The 17,171-nt window shown below is 49.6% G+C and overlaps 1 protein-coding gene across 2 annotated transcripts in view; it reads left to right on the top strand.

Moving 5' to 3' along the window:
• The window catches only part of FANK1 (fibronectin type III and ankyrin repeat domains 1), a 105,318-nt gene that overhangs the window by 72,635 nt on the left and 15,512 nt on the right, over positions 1-17,171 (top strand). The window contains exons 2-3 of one of the 2 annotated variants that reach the window (XM_030334770.1): positions 6,723-6,900; positions 13,035-13,159. In XM_030334770.1, coding sequence (XP_030190630.1) covers positions 6,723-6,900; positions 13,035-13,159 — 303 coding nt within the window. Of the gene's footprint in view, positions 1-6,722; positions 6,901-13,034; positions 13,160-17,171 lie in introns of those variants that run through there. The other variant, XM_030334771.1, reaches the window with a different exon arrangement.

Below are 17,171 nucleotides of genomic sequence, written 5' to 3'. Positions count from 1 at the left end.
TTAGCAACTTGGAAGTTGCAGCACGGTCTTGCTTCCTGGGGTCGTGGTGTGGTGCGTTATATTTCCATGACTTATCTTATAGCTGCAGGTTTGTCCTCTCCTCCCCTTTACCCACCCCTCCCCATGACCTCTGGCAACCACCAGCCTGTTCCCTGCCGGGAAGCTTCTCAGGTGAGATAAGTTTGCCACGATGGAAAGAACCTACCAGCTGTTGAAGGGAACCTCGCAAAGTCGAAGGTAGGGTTTTTTCTTTCCTTCTTTGTTGGTATCTTTAGGAAAGTTAAAGTTTAAGCCTGAGCTTGTGACGTGAGATTATGTGATTGGTTAGATTTTGACCCTGGCGGGTGCCTGGGTGGCTCAGTTGGTTAAGCGTCCGGCTTTGGCTCAGGTCATGATCTCATGGTTCGGGGGGTTCGAGCCCCGCACCGGGCTCTGTGCTGACAGCTTGGAGCCTGGAGCCTGCTTCACATTCTGTGTCTCCCTCTCTTTCTTCCCCTCCCCTGCTCACCTCTGTCTCTCCGTCTCTCTCTCTCTCAAAAGTAAATAAACATTAAAAAAATTTAAAAAATGTTTGACACTGTTTATCAGACTTAAACAAAAATACCTTCTAAAAGATCTGATACTCTTAATCAGGAAAAAGAGTTCTCTCTCTTTTTTTTTAATGTTTACTTATTTTGAGAGAGAGTGCGAGCAGGGGAGGGGCAGAGATAGAGAATCCCACCCGTGCTCTATGCTGTCAGCGCAGAGCCCGATGCGGGGCTCGAACTCACAAACTGTGAGATCATGACCTGAGCCGGAACTGAGAGTTGGATGCTTAACCAACTGAGCCCCCTGCCAGGCACCCCCGGAAAAAGAGAGTCCTAAAAGTTCTGTATAGAAAGTAGCATCTAACACTGTATCCCAACTATGCTGGAATTAAAATAGTAAACAAGTAGCATCTAACTTGTGTCTCTTAATGTGTGTGTGTTCGTTTTATAAAATTTATAAAGAACAGTTCCCCAAGTAGTGTTTCTTATGGTAGAAGAGAAATACAAATGTGGATAGGAACACCCCGGTTAAATAAACCGCAAAAAGGTGAGCTTTTGAGGTTTTCAAAAATGTTGATTTTAGTCACCTTCAGAAAGATGATTACTTACCATACCGCCGGTAGGTTAATCCTGGAGTAGAGTGAGCCGGGCCTGTGGTCCTAGATCTGCTTCCCTCCCCGTGCAATTCTCGGTTCCCTATAAAGCGTGGGGTGACAAAATGTAAACCTAGAGGAACTTGTTCACGTACTGGTAGTGAACTCAGGTCAGCACGTTTCTCCAGCAGGATGTGTGCACCCTGCCCTGGTACGAGTATTCATATAGGGTCGTCTCACTATTTAACCCGTGTTCTTTTTTTAAATTTTTTTTTTCAACGTTTATTTATTTTTGGGACAGAGACAGACAGAGCATGAACGGGGGAGGGGCAGAGAGAGAGGGAGACACAGAATCGGAAACAGGCTCCAGGCTCTGAGCCATCAGCCCAGAGCCCGATGTGGGGCTCAAACTCACGGACTGCGAGATCGTGACCTGGCTGAAGTCGGACACTTAACCAACTGCGCCACCCAGGCGCCCTTTAACCCGTGTTCTATAACCTCTTCTTCACCTGTTACTGCCCTCCTCCCACCCCACCCCCACATCTCGTGCTGGACGGAAAGAGGCCCCTGGCCGGCTTCCTTTCCACACGTGTGGTGTCAAGGTGGACCACAGCGAAACCTCTCTCTCGTCTTGGTGCCCACTCCTGGTCCTGTGCTCTTCTTAGACCACGTTCTTTTTCGTGGACCGAGTTCCCGACCCCGGTGCTGTGAGGGGGTTGGCCTACTTCTCCCTCCTCCGTGCGCCCTCCCTGCGCTGCGTTGAAACAATGATCGCCTGCCCTCGTCCACTCTTCTTACTAATTTTGAAATTTCCTGGGGGTTCAAGTTGGTTCACAAGTGAAACCTTATTTAAAAAGAATGGTTTGACCAAAACACACTTGTTTTTTTTGTAAAGTTGATTTATTTATTTTGAGAGAGAGATGCGGGAGGGGCAGAGAGAGAATCCCAAGCAGGCTCGGCACCATCAGCCCAGAGCCCGATGCGGGGCTTGAACTTGAGTCGGAAGCTAACCGACTGAGCTGCCCAGACGCCCCCAAAATAGACTCTTATCTAGAGAGAACAAAATGGTGGTCACCAGAGGGGAAGTGGGTGGGGGATGGGTGAAATAGGTGAAGGGGACTGAGAGCACACTTCTGATGAGCCCTGAATGATCTCTGGAATTGTTGAACCATTACATTGTATGCCTGAAACTAATAGAACGCTGTTTGTCAATTACACTGGCGTTAACATAAAAATAAAAGAATGGTTTGAAGAAATCTGTAGCTCTAACGAATAGATTATTCACCCAGCTCTACATTTTATGTCTCTGCTCCCAAGTGGCAGTATGGTATAGGGTTGAGAGCTAGGGACCCTTGGGTGCCTGGGTGGCTCAGCCGATTAAGCAGCCTCTTGATTTCAGCTCAGGTCATGATCTCACAGCTCGTGAATTCAAGCCTCACATCAGGCTCTGCACTGACAGCTCCAATCCTGCTTGGTACTTTCTCTCTCTCTCTGCCCCTCCCCCGTTTGCATTCTCTCTGTCTCTCAAAATAAATAAAGTAAGTAAGTAAGTAAGGGACTCCTGAGCCAGACTGTCTGATTCTGCCGATTACTACCGTGTGAACGTGGGCAAGTTCTTTAACTTCTCTGTGCTCAGATACTTAAAAACAATTTTTTTTAATGTTTATTGATTTTTGAGAGAAAGAGAGAGAGGGAGGGAGGGGCAGAGAGACAGGGAGACACAGAATCCGAAGCAGGCTCCAGGCTCCGAGATGCGGGCACAGAGCCCGACGCGGGACTCGAACTCACAAACTGCGAGATCATGACCTGAGCCGAAGTCGGACGCTTAACTGACTGAGCCACCCAGGCGCCCCTGTGCTCAGATACTTTATAATGAGAATACTAAAATTCCTTGCACCATATATAGTTGTAGTGAAGTTTAAACAGATAAGTATGTGGAAAGCATCTATGAGAGTGCCTGGCACAGAATGAGCGCTATACAATTTTTGCTCTTCTCCCGGCCACCAGGCCCGTCACTTGCCATTTCTGGAAGTTCTCATGCAGGCTCAGTGCTGACCCAGGCCTCTGTTCCCTTGGCATGCTGATGGTTTGCACTTGGGCTAGTGACGTGTTAGTATATATATTTTAGGATCCTAAAGCCAACATCCTAAAATATGTGTATGATCAGGTCACGACAAAAATACCAGAGTCTTTATCAAAGAGAAAATACAAACTACATAAGTATGTATATTAATATATATGTATAAATGTGTAAGTATATATAATGTCGTAAGTCACTTGTCAAATGACTGACTGTAGGTTGTTCAAAGACCAAAACGAGCTTGCTCTCATCCGCTGTTTATTTTTGGGTCGCCTGAAAAACCCTCAGGGCTTACCTGGCGAGAACACTCATTCGTATCCTGACCATCCGAGTTCTTTTTGGCATTAATCGCTTTCTGCCAAAAGCATCTCTTACCCAGGTTGAGATTTGCGTCGTGGGAAGTTTTATTGTTAAGCGAGGAAGACATAGAATATCCCCACTGGTCGGTGCACGGATCTTCCCTGTTCTGGTAACTAAAGCAGGTGTGAAGTGGCGTCTCTATCACAGCCCGTTGCTGCTACGACGGCCGTGCATTCGTGTGGGGGCAGTGAAGTCTGGATCGCTCCCCCCCACCCCCAAAAGGGGGGCAGCCCCTCAACTTTTCCAAACACCACGCATTTTCCGCTGAGCCAGATCAGGGGGAGGGCTGGCGAATAGTAGGGGGTCCTGTCCGTGCTGAGACTGTAGCCGGATGGGGGGCATGTTGCCAGGTCTGGTGGCCCTGGGGCCGAGCTCAGGGATAGAGGTCTGACCATCTGTGGCCAGCGCTAAGCTCTCGGATGGAGGTCTCTGGTTATTTGCCTGTGTCAACGATTCGCTTGCGTAACTGGGAATATTCTCTCTTTATTCCTCCTGTCGATTTATGGCGAGCCATTTGGTTTTTCCATTTCGAAATTTGGTGTTCATTTTGGTTTCTCACCCAAAAATCTTGATTTTTAGTGGGATTCTAAGCTGGGCTTCTTTGGAATAGAAGTATTATGTGGCTTCTACTTATTTTGGGGGTTATCCGTAACAGCCTTCAGTCCTGGTCTTTGGATGGTTTTAGAAGGTTCTGGAAAGAAAAAAAAAAAAGAGTTACTCAACAATGGTGTCCTAACCTCAGGTGTGAGTCTTAGGATATGTCAGGCGGTGTTGCTGGGATTAAATGAGATGCTAATACAGAAGGGCCATTGGCTGGCATGTGGAGGGTGTGTGTTCCTTTCCCCACAGATACTAACATACTAGTTAGTATGTTAACATTGACATAGGTTTTTCTAAGGAAGCCCGGAGCCCCGTAAGAGTAACGTTTATCATTTTTATACTTTTTAATATTGCAAATATTTCAAAGTTATTGAAAATTGTACCCCCCCATATACCATATAGGTTTAAAACGCAAGCATTTTGCCAAATATGTCTTAGATTCTCAAAGAACTGAAACCCTACAAATGTAGAGGTAAGTGTCCCCTCCCCATCACAGCTCTGTCCCTTCCCCAGCTTCGAGGTAACTCTACCCAGGTGGTAGGTAGGCATTCTTCCCATCCACGTATTTAACTTTTATGCACATGTGCGTATTCATAGATAATATCTAGTGTTGTGTTCTAAACACTAACATAAGCGGTACAACGTAGTGTGTCCTTTAAGCTTGTGTTTTCCACTCACTGAGGTTTACGTGTGTCACATGTAGCGCTAGTTTCTTTCAGGTGCCGTGTAGGATTTCATTGGACGAAGTACGCCGGAATTCATGTAGCCACTTCCCTTTTTTAAAAAAAATGTTTATTTTTGAGACAATAAGCGAGCAAGCGGGGGAGGGGAAGAGGGCGTGGGAGACAGAGGGTCTGAAGTGGGCTCCGCGCTGACAGCAGAGAGCCTGATGGGGGGTTCGAACTCACGAACAGTGAGATCATGACCTGGGCCAAAGTCGGACGCTTAACCGACTGAGCCCCCAGGTGCCCCTCTTGAGCTACTTACTGTGTTATTTAGTCATCACAAAAACACTGTGTTTTTGACTGTTTCAGAGCATGAATTTAAACCCAGGTTTATCCCATTCCACCATGCCGTGCTTTTAATAAATATTAGGAAAATGAAGTCGAGAAACGTGAGTTTGCAGGCTGCCCCCGAGAGTATCTCTGGGAAGTAAAGGAAAGCGGTGTTGTCTTCCTGGCTTGGAGCAGGCAGGGCCAGGGCAGCCCTGCCTTCCTCAACGAGGGCCACGCTGCCAGGAGGGCCCCCGGGTCTGCGGAGCCGGTGGCGGGCCAGCTGCCCCAGGACTGGCTTAGGGGAAGCAAAAATCCTTTCTTGATAACAAGCGGGCGAAGTCAGTGATACTCTGGAGGCCCGAAAGGCCCTGCAGGATGGGCAGAGGTCTTAGAAGGAGTTTAAGAACCCAGCCCTCCAAGAATTTAACAGTCTCGCCCGAGTGGGTGAAGCTAACATGAAACACAACCACCAAGCCCTGACCAGCCTGGTGTGTGCTGGGCCCCTTGTCATCTTTCATGGCAATGGGATAGTCTGTGTTTTTCTCTGCCTCTTGCTTTCTCCTTCGGGAATACCTTCTGGAAATCCTCTCAAGGCATGTAGTATAGAACTACCTCCTTTTGTAAAGGCCATATTATATTCCACGCTATGGACACGTCATCATTTATTTGTTCCCTTAGTAATGGGTCATCTCTCTCTGTCTCTCTTTTGCTGTAAGCTGCTAAAAACTGTAGCCCTTAATGCCCTTGAATAGGTGTCCCTCTGTGCTTTGATTTCTGCAGGCGTGGGATGGCTGGAGAGAAGGCTTACATGTCTTTTTAATGTTAATACATGCTGCCATATTGCTTCCTAAAAAGACTAGAATTCCTATTTCTCAACCACCAATGTGTGAGAGTGTCCCCTCTCTGCATTGTCACCGCCAGTAGTTATGATAGGTCTTCTTGAGTGTCTGACTGGATATAAAGTTATACACCATTGTCATGTGGCCAGTAGGGAATACGAATGTCTGTTTGGACATTATGCTGGCTGTTTGTTTTTGACATTTTTTGGTGCACAGCTCATCTTTTGCCTGGTTCGTTATTAGCGGTTGGGTTTTCCCTTTGGTTCGTTTGTAAGAGCTGTTTGTATAGAATAGATATCAATCCTTTGTCATCTGTGCTACAGATTCTTGAACCAGGTATATTTTTCTATCGGCTCTGTTAACCGGCCGTTTCACCGATGGATTATGGCGGCATACTGAGTTTCATTAGCTCAAAAGCAACCTAATTAGTCTGGTATGTTAACCATCATCGTGGAAAGGTCCACAAGTGAAATATGGTGTTGATGGGTAACGGTACTATCTACTCGTTCAGGTGTGGGGTAGCTCACTAACATCACCTGAATTTTGTGTCACTTAAGCTTTTCAGATGTTCTCCAAGCAGGGCAGGGGGGCGGGGTGGGGGGAGATACTCACACGTGTGCTTGATGTGTGGGAAAACAGTCTGATCTCTGAGCAGCTATAACGCACTCAGAGGATCTCTGGTCCTTCCGGAAATGGAGTCCTGAAATTCTGTATCATTCTTTTTTTAGAAATCACACCATCCTCAAAGCCTCATCCACCTGTTGTGGGCAGAGTGACTCATCACAGCATTGAATTATACTGGGATCTGGAAAAGAGAGCAAAACGGCAGGGACCTCAAGAGCAATGGTTCAGGTTCTCGATCGAGGAAGAAGACCCCAAAACGCACGCTTACGGTATCATTTATACGTAGGTGCAGTGTTAAATTGCTTAACGTTTTGTTATGATTTCCTGACGAGCTGGAATGGTTTCTGTCATTTCTAAAAGGACTTGTTTTGGGGCGCCTGGGTGGCTCAGCTGGTTAAGCGTCTGACTTAGGCTCAGGTCATGATCTCACGGTTCGTGAGTTCGAGCCCCACGTCGGGTTCTCTGCTGTCAGCACAGAGCCTGCTTTGGATCCTCTGTCTCCCTCTCTCTGCCCCTCCCTTGCTTGTGCGCCTCTGTCTTAAAAAAGTAAATAAAAACTAATAAAAAGAGAGAGGCTTGATTCTACTCCTATTTTAAAAGGACCCATTTTCAAATGAAAGAAAAGAACGAGTCACACCATCTGCACGACTTTTGCGAATTATAGAAGCACGAATTTGTGCTTTTGCGAATTACAATTTTTGGAAGATAAGTGTTAGCACCAACTTTGAAATTAAACCTCCTATACCTTTGAGAGCTTCTTCGGCCTCTGTAATATTCTGATGGTATATTTTAAAACTCTGAAACGTAGAGATGGAATCAAGAGAATCTGAGAGGAGGTGCCGTCAGGCCGCTGGGTTTGGAGATGGCGGCTGGGCCCCCAGGTCTACCCTGGATGCCTTCTGGACCACCTGTCACATCGCTGTCCTTTGTTCGCTCTTTCCAGGCCATGCCGGTTCCCGGGTCAGGGCCTTTCTCGTTACCTTTTCTTGGAAGGCATTTCCTTCTGTTCTCGTATGGCTGGTTCCTTCACACCACGCAAACGTCAGGTCAAGTGTCCCCTCCCCAAAGGTCATACAAAGTGGAGGTACTTCCACCCAAGCAACCCCTCTGTCAGGACTTGATTGCTTGTGTCTTATGACATTTGGCTCTGCTGGCTTTGTCCAGTTTGCATGTTCATTTTGTCTCCCCACCAGTATTTAAACTCCATGAGAGGCAGGAAAGATTTCTGCTTGCTTAACACCCTGTCCCCCAGTTCCTAGGCAGTGGAGCCCTGACACACAGTGGGTGCTCTAAATATCTGTCGCACGAGTTAGTAAATGAACATCCCTTGAGGGCAATCAGGAAGTCCCTTATTTCTTAGTCTGCATTTCAACTCTTATTCCTTTGACAGCTTTGCCACTTGCAAAATGACTATGTTAGGTATACCAAACATGAGATAATAATAGGGTTTGGAACTGAAATGAATTTTGAGGTCATTGTAGATTTCGTATCCGGTCGTAAGCAGTAACACAGGAAGATCCTGTGTCTCTCTGGCCCGTTTCCCCGGGGCTAAGGCTATGGGAAACTTTAGCACAGCCTCACAGCCAGGATGCTGGCACTGGCCTGGTGAAGGGACAGATTGGCTCCAGCATGTTGCTAGCCTTTCCTCAAGGTGGCATCATGATCATGCGAGGTATTCACAGAGCCTTCCACTGCCCTGACTGATGATAGCCCTGAGATTTAATGAACAGTTCTTTGTATCTAAAACAAAAATAAAACAACCCCCCAAAAAAACCAACCAAAAAAAAAATCCCAGAAAACAACCCCAGACGCATTTATCTGAAATGCAGTTAATCTGAAAATAATTCCTCGCCCGACTACTTAAAAATGTTCTTTTAATTATGTCAGGTCGTGTGTTATTCTCTATCAGGTAGTTTCCATCTAAAAACATGAATTCTTTTTTTAATGTTTATTTTTGAGAGCAACACAGAGTGCGAGTTGGGGAGGGGCAGGGAGAGAGGGAGACACAGAATCCGAGGCAGGCTCCAGGCTCTGAGCTGTCAGCACAGAGCCCGACGTGGGGCTCGAACTCACGAACCGTGAGATCCTGACCTGAGCTGAAGTCGGACGCTTAACCGACTGAGCCACCCAGGCACCCCTAAAAGCATGAATTCTGATATTAGAGGTGATTTGTATGGAGAAGGGAAAAGACTTCATCCCCTCCCCCCCACCCCGTTTCCCTCACACACACACTTGCACTTGGGCAAGTGGGGCCCTACTGGATATGCCTCTACTTGCTCTGGTCTCCCTTGCGGGGTGGCCAGGTAGAGAATGTCCCCAGCGAGACACCACGCGCCCTGGTTTCCAGGCGGAGCTGTCTGTTTCCCCCGGGGACCTGAGTGCTGTCTGGCTGCGGGATTCACCCGGACGAGGTCCTGACATTGCGGAGCTCACAGCGAGGCCTTCCAACCGCCACCCCCAAGAGCCTTCTGAAATGCTTGCCTTCCCTCGGAGAACTGATGCCAAAGCTCGACACTAGGTGGCAGAATTAGACTGTGTTAATCTTGACCTCTTTTGCTCCATTACACCTTCTCTCGGTGTCCTTAAAGCTGGCAAGGCCGGACTTTGAAAAAGCGGTTTCGAATATCTGACCTTGGAATGATGGATTTGAGAACTTCTTTTTGACTTGTCGGTGTCCGTTCCCGTTCACGGCCAGCCAATGCTGGTGCCCTCTTTGACGTGGGCTGTCCTCACAGCCAGTTACCCAGTTTTGTGAGATTTCCCTTTGCAGATGCTCCCCCCCCCCACCCCGCCCCTGCGTCCCCTGATGATACTGTGGCACTTCCCCGCCATGAGGGTGCCAGCTCTATCTCCTGGACCATTCGTCTCCAGGTCCTACGACCATCTAGCACATTTGCTGACGGCATTGGCCTCTTGCCCTTTCTTCTGGCCTTTTATCCTTCCCTTCTGTCTTGCTAGGTTAGCTTTGTTAATCTTCCTTTTTTCAAATTCCCTTCCGTGGAGTCTCCATTTCTGGAAGGATGAAGGTCCAGCTCTTCAGACGATGCCTTTCGCAGCTGGCCCGAACCTGCCTTTCTGGTTGTCTCTCGTTTCTGAGCACGAATCTTCCAGTGAGATCTGTTTACTGTCCTTTGAATAGGCCTTGACTTCTCCTGCATGCGTGGTCAGCCGTTTTCCCTGATCGGACCAATCTCCCTGCCCCCCCCCTTTCTTCCTCGCAGTCAGACTCAACCTGGACTGAACAACTCTTTACTAGCCTATTGTCTACCCCTCTAAATTCCTATGGCAACTGTGCATTTTGTTCATGAATCATTCACTCATGGTTATCATGCATTTCATTCAGTCAGTCAGCGTGTATTAATGAGTATCTACTGTGGGCCAGACGTCGTTCTGGATGCTGGGGATGCGCACTGAACAGAGAGACACCCTTTCCTCCCTCATGCTCAGAAAAACAATAAATAAGAGACAGAAGTGAAAATAGAGGGTAGGTCAGATGGTGATAAGTGCAAGGAGAAAAAGCATAGGGGAAGTTGGGGGTTTGGAGCAGAGGTAAAGAAGGCTTCCCTGAGAAGGTAACATCTGGGTAAGAAGGGAGGGATGTCCGGAGCCTTGCGAGGATCTGAAAAAACATTCCAGGCAAAGGGAAACAGCAAATGAGATGGGCCTGTGCCTGTTACATACGTTCCAGGAACACCGAGGAGCGGAGTGAGTGAGGAGAGCCACGTAGCATGAGGTCAGCGAGACGATGGCAGGTAGTCACCGGGGTCCGTGGGCCGGACAGAGCTGTGGCTTTTACCCCGAGAGACAGGGAAAGCCAGTGGAGACCATTAATTCTGAGGAGGGGCGGCCGGGCAGATGCTTTCCGACGATCACACTGGTTGCTGAGGCGGGAACAGGCTTCAGGGAAGTGCTCTTGCCCTAAGTGAGGTGGGGGGATGATGGAACAGAGCGTGAGAAGTGGTTGAACTCAGGATGGTTCTAAAGACAGACTGGAAGTCTTTGCTGGTGGCTCAGATACGACACGGGAAGGAAGGAGCGGCCTCAAGGGGGCTGAAGCTGTGTCTGAGCCTCCGGGACAGGAGAGCTGTGCGGCGTGAAACCTCAGAACCTCTGTGCTTTGGACGACAGTTTATTTCCCCGCACGAAATCCCCACTGTGTCGGCCGTGGCTCCCTTCCACGTTGTCCTCCTCCCACGTCCGCCTGGGCTGACGGAGCCGCCTCTGCCTGGCTGTTGACAGTCACTGTGGCGGCGGGCAGAGGCCAGGGCACGCTGTTTCTGGAAGCTTCCATCCAGAATGACACGTTTCACTCTTGCTTCTTCATTGCTCGAAGCAGATCCTATAGCTATGTCTGGGTTCAGCAGGACAGGGTTACGGAACCCTCGGGAGGGCACCGAATACTGGGGAACGGTGATCCAGTCTTCTGCTGGTGGCACCGAGGCGTTGGGCCCGGGCAACTCAAATAACAAAGATGGGAAGACGGGAAGGAGCAGAGCTCAGTTGGGACATGGGCTGGAGGTGGAGACATCGGAGCAGCTGGGGAGATTGGGCTGCGGGAGGGTCAGGGCTACAGAAATGAATTTCAGAGTCGCCAACAGGAGGCTGGATTGGAGCTGGGGTGGGTGGGGGGGAACATAGAGAAACAGCAAGTCTGGCAACTGAGCCCTTAGGTGTTCCAGTATTTGGTTTCTTTTCTTTTTTCTTTCCTTTTTTTCTTTTCCTCCCTCCCCTCTCCCTCCCTCCCTCCCTCCCTCCCTCCCTTCCTTCCTTCCTCTCTTCCTTCCTTCCTCCTTTTTTCTTTTCTGTTTTATTTTCCTTTCTCTTTTCTTTTCTTTCTAGACAGAGACAACACGAGTAGGGGAGGGGCAGAGAAAGAGAGGGAGAGGAATCCCAAGCGGGCTCCAGCTCAGTGCAGAGCCCAGCACAGGGCTTGAACCCACAAACCGTGAGATCATGACCTGAGCCGAAATCAAAAGTCAGATGCTTAACCGACTGAGCCGCCCAGACGCCCCTGGGATCTTGTTCCTCACGTTCCATGTTTGCTGAGCTGCTGTGTCAAATATTTGCTTATTGACTGATAACGAAAATACGGGTGTGCGTTGTGCTTTCCTCTAGATTGTTTTGTCTGTTTAGGTGCCGCGCCTGGGCCGTGGGAAGTTGTGCTTCTCCCACAGGCTTGCTGCGCGGCCTCTGCTAGCCCCCCCCGCGGCTGGGCTGCGGTCCTTGTGGAGCACGGCCACCGGCAGCGGTGTCCCTGGGCCCCTGTGTGTGTCAGGTGCTCTCCTTGGGGTCCTCTCGATGGAAGCGAGAGCCTCCAGCCTTCCATTAATGTGCTCAGTAACTCCTGCTTTCAGAACAGTTGTGTAATTTCTCTTTCCAGGGGTTACGAAGGAGCTGCTCGCTTCAGGGCGACCTTACGATATTTGGCAACATTGGGTTTTATCGGGGGGCACTTTTGGCTTCATTTTGGCTCAACTACGTTGAGTCTTTGACCCTTGACATCGAATTCCACCGAAGCTGGGGTGTTATATTCAATTTGAGCTCCTAAAGGTCTTTTCATGTGCCACAAAGCCAGGGTTCATTTTCTGATTCGCGTACCTATAGATATGGCTTTACGCTCACCTAATGACAAAATCCACTTGACTCTTGAGACCGTGTGCCAGCCTGATACATTTTAGGTGGTGACGACGATGACCTTTGGACCATGCGGTTTTTCTGAATATTTACCTTGGTTTTAGAGCTTTCACTTTGATGGCAAATATATTTATACCGACTTTCAACCCTTCTGTTTTCTTGGATTCTTAATTCAGGTTTTTTTATTAAACAATTTTTTTTGACGTTTATTTATTTTTGAGAGAAACACGGAGCGTGAGCAGGGGAGGGGCAGAGAGAGAGGGAGACACAGAATCCGGAGCAGGCCCCGGGCTCTGAGCTGTGAGCACAGAGCCCGACACGGGGCTCGAGCTCACGGACCGCGAGATCACGACCTGAGCCGAAGTCGGATGCTTCACCGACTGAGCCACCCGGGTCTTCCCCTCCAATGTTTTTTTCTTAATGCTGTTAGTATCATTTCTTCACTGTCTTCCTTATCGTTTCTTCTTTGTTGATGTGTATCAGTTACCCCTTGCTGTGTAACGAACCGCCCCCAAACTTAGTAGTTGTGCTTAAAGCAAAAAAATCATGTGTTTGCTCCCGATTCTACGATTTGGGCAGGGTGGGGAAGGATGGATGCGTGACCTGTCCTTTGCCCTCAGGGCCCTCGCGGTCTAGCCTCGGAGACCGACCACAACCAAGATGGGGTCGTGGTAGACGCAGCCCGCGTTCACAAAGCACTTCCGCTTGGTCTTTTAGGGACTCTCAGAGCGTGCCGATTCGATCACCTGGTATCATCATGACGCGTGTCTCCTCTCCTCTAGGGGATATGCGACAAAGCATGTTGTGGAGGGTCTGGAACCACGCACGCTGTACAGATTTCGGCTGAAGGTCACCAGCCCCTCTGGAGAATATGAGTACAGCCCGGTGGTCTCGGTATCTACGACCAGTGAGTACACGCACGCGGAACTCATTTACCTAAAAGTCAGCGAAGACGATAAGCGGTGCGGAGGTAGAAAGATCCTGCCTGTTGCCCGGCCTTCCTGAAAACAGACACGGGTCCACTTCTGAACACCGGGACGACACTGTTTATGGGCCGGGCCTGGCCGTTGCGTTGAGGGAAGTCTGCTTGTGCTTTAACAAACGGGGAGAACCGTGCTGGGGCCGGCACCGCCCTGTGAGTGCACATTCAGTACCAAAGGGTGGGGTCCCCTGTCTTGGGAAATGGGCCGCAGGGGTGTGGGCTGAGGGCCGCAGGGGTGTGGGCTGAGAAACAGGCTGCCTGTTTGGGTGTCTTCAGCGGAGGAGGTCTCCAAAGCGGTTTGTCCATTTTGGACAATTTCAGTTCTACGTCTTGACACACACATCTGATTTCCGGCGATGCCGTGAGTGAGGAAGACTGAAGAGCGTGGCTTCCACAGGTGGGGCGGGCTGTGCCGCCTCTGACCAGCGCGTCCTTTCCCCAGGTCACGTTTGAGGGCGTGAATATTTTCTGTGATCGGTGATTTTTTTTTTATTATGAATGAATGAGTGAATGAATGATTTTTTAAATTTATTTTGAGAGAGAGCGAGTGGGGGAGGGGAAGAGTGAGAGGGAGGGAAAGAATCCCAAGCGGGCTCTGCTCTGTTAGCGCAGAGCCCCCCACGGGGCCCCAACTCACAAACCACGAGATCGTGACCTGAGCCGAAGTCAAGGGTCGGAGGCTTAACCGACTGAGCCATCCAGGCGCCCCTCTGTGATTGCCACTTTAAAACGTTTTAAAGATGTGTGTGTGTGGTAAAGATGAAAATGGTCAGGAATGTTCTTCGTGGCCTGCTCGCTGAAAACACACATCTTTTTTGAGTTGCACAAAGAAAATCTTCCTCTTGGGAGTAAAAGTAATCTAAATGTATTCACTTTGAGAGAGAGAGCATGAGCAGGGAGGGGCAGAGAGAGAGAGAGAGAGAGAGAGAGAGAGAGAGAGAGAGAGAGAGAGAGAGAGAGAGAATGAACCCCAAGCAGGCTCCATGCTGTCAGCAGAGAGCCTGATGTGGGGCTTGAACTCATAGGCTGGTGGGATCATGACCTGAACTGAAATCAAGAGTCACATGCTTAACTGACCCACCCAGGTGCCCCTCGTAAAAGTTACTTTAAAGTTTTAGTGAATATTGCATTTGGCATGTTTGTGTGTACATGCACACACACGTACGTATATATTATATATATATATCATATCATATATATATATGATTCAGGTTGTGAGCCTCTAAGATCTTCATTTGCAAACAAGGCACTGGGGGAGTTGGGTCTTAGCTTGGCAAACTGAGAATTCAGCGACAGCCGTGAGTCCTGTACTTCCCCCAAGGTGCTCCGCTCACTGCGAAGGCCCAGAATTTCAGAGGAGACTTTGGAAGGGAAATGGTCAGTTACAGAGACACAGGTCCGGAAAGAGGGCTCGTCCTTAACGTGGTGGCCACGGAAGCATTTTCTTCATATGGGGGTCAGGTTGCTCCTGGAGCTTTTAGGGGAAAGAAAGGAGGCAGAGCGTGGCCTCTGCTGTGTTGAGGGCAGGCACGGGGAAGGGAGGAGCAGGGACGGGAGGAAGGTTAGCCAAGGAACCTGCTGTTTGAATAGAGTCTCTGTAGGGGATGCTGGGCCAGCACGCTCCCCGCCGTCCTCTCTCCCCAGCCGCCCACAGGCCACCCCCACACCCCACTGCCTTCGCCCCTTCTCTCTGGAGCGTTCCCACCTTGGAGCCCCCCGTTCCCGGCACCCCTTCCCCTCCTGCCTCCTGAGCCCGCTCCACAGGTAGAGCCTGGGTGGTTCCTCGTGCTCCCCACCGTCTGCCATGCTCCTCCCTCAGCACACAGCTTCGTCTCACCGCTTCTGATAACACTCTGCACCTTATTTTATGTATTTTTCATCCTCTTTGTCTCCCACCAACTTGTGTGCTTCTGAAAGGAGGCTGGGATGGGACGGTCATCTAGCATGTAGAGGCCCATCTCGCATAGTGAATTTTTTAAAAATGTTTTTATTTATTTTTGAGACAGAGAAAGACGGAGCGTGAGCAGGGGAGGGGCAGAGAGAGAGGGAGACACAGAATCTGAAACAGGCCCCAGGCTCCGAGCCGTCAGCCCAGAGCCCGACGCGGGGCTCGAACTCACGGACCGCGAGATCATGACCTGAGCTGAAGTTGGACGCTTAACCGACTGAGCCACCCAGGCGCCCCCCATCTAGCATATTAAAAGTACCATCTGGAATCTTAGAAGTCCTGTCTACCCATCCAGCATGTAGAAGTCCACAACAAATGGGTGGGTGGAAAGGCCCAGGGGCAGGATTAGGATGAGGAGAAACACTAATTGTCTCAGTTCACACTGGCGTCTCTCGGGAGATGGGCGTGTCTCCCCCCTGGCTGGGGCGAGTCCACGTGAGCCGGCAAGGTGAGGGTGAACAGGACGCAGGACCCGCCACGGTGAACCTCGGGTGGCACTGGCGTCTTTCGTCATACCGCGTCAGGGCAGGGGCTTCTGGGCCTTGTGGCCGGAATTGACAGGGTGTTTGGGTACCATTGGGAGCTCTTTAGGAAGGGCAGAAACCTTAGTCCCTTTCAGCTGACGGGGATGGTGCCGCCTTCTTGCCAAGCTGGCTCCCGAGAGGCGGCCACGGAGAGCGGGTCCAGTAGTCTAGGGCATCTGTCACTGCGGTCCATGGCTTCCATGGCTCATTAGACAAGACCGGCTGCGGGGACCAGGCGTGACGGAGATGTGGTTCCTGGTGATGACCGGGGTACTGGGGCTGGCGGAGCATTTCTCTGTCAGGTCACAGCGCGGTGCTGCAGCCCAGACGCGGCCTCGGGGGCTCTCCTGGGTGACGGGGGTCAGGTACCGCCTTCCTGCTGGCTGCTGTACTATTATTATATTTATAACACCCGCAGCAGACTCCCTCAAGGAGGGCAGATCATGCTAAACAAAGAATTACAAATGCGAATATTCTACAAAACCAGTAAAAATGCTTCCGTGGGCTGATCATTTGCATTTAGTTTGAAAGTGTTTTAATGAGTCGCAAAAGCATGTACTTTGTTTGAATAAAGGATGCTCGGCTTTTTTTTTTTTTTTTTTTTTTTTGAATTCCAGGTAAAGTACACGAGACTCTTGCTTAAATGAGGCATGCAATTTTAATCAGTTGGGCCCTTAAAAAGAGAAAAACAGCTGCTGCTTGCTAATTGGCAAATATCTCCTCCAATGAGCTCATCATTTATTCACTGCTTCTAATAGAGACTTAAATTCCACCAAGAAAGGTGTTCCCCCGTTGTGATATCTGCTGGCATATGTGTGGCCGAATGACCCTTTTTCAGAACAGGGTGATGGCTTTCTGCCTTCTCCTCCTGGGTGGCCCCTCATGTGGTCCTGCCTGATGAGTTCCATCTAGCGTAGGTGAGCATTCCCGGACATCCTCCCCAAGGGCAGTATCCATTCTGTGTCTGTGTGTTTGTCATTGCAACACTCGGGGTAAACATTAGCTAAACAAGCCCACGGAGGCAAAGCCTGCCTTCTTTATAGTCACTTGCACTTGACTGATGGCAGTCCCTTGGGCCAGGCCCACAATGTCTTAAAGGATTCAAGGGTAGGAGGAGTGGAACATTTGGCTCACCTGGAATTTCCTTTTTTTTTGGGGGGGGGGGGGGACTCCCGTTTATGGGGGGAGATAGAAATGCTCTGCACTGCGAACATGAGCCTTTTCATTTCTGTTTCTCTGTCAAGTTCGCATAAACCAGGACTGTTCCATTCCTTGGTTGATTCACGTCTGGTGCGAGCCCTCAGAACCTCTTTGCCTTCCTGGCAGTTTTCTGAGACGGGTTAATGAGTTAACGCTGCGGATGATAGTTTTTTATGCCCCGAATGATGGTTCTTGCTTCCTTTTGCTGAATGAGACTCAGCAAGGAATGATGAACAATTATGCTGCGTTCCTTCTCTTCCGTGAG

Source organism: Lynx canadensis, chromosome D2 (genome assembly GCF_007474595.2).
Source record: "Lynx canadensis isolate LIC74 chromosome D2, mLynCan4.pri.v2, whole genome shotgun sequence".
NCBI lineage: Eukaryota > Metazoa > Chordata > Mammalia > Carnivora > Felidae > Lynx > Lynx canadensis.
The sequence above is the reverse complement of the archived record's forward strand: the minus strand, read 5'-3'. Positions and strand labels throughout refer to the sequence as shown.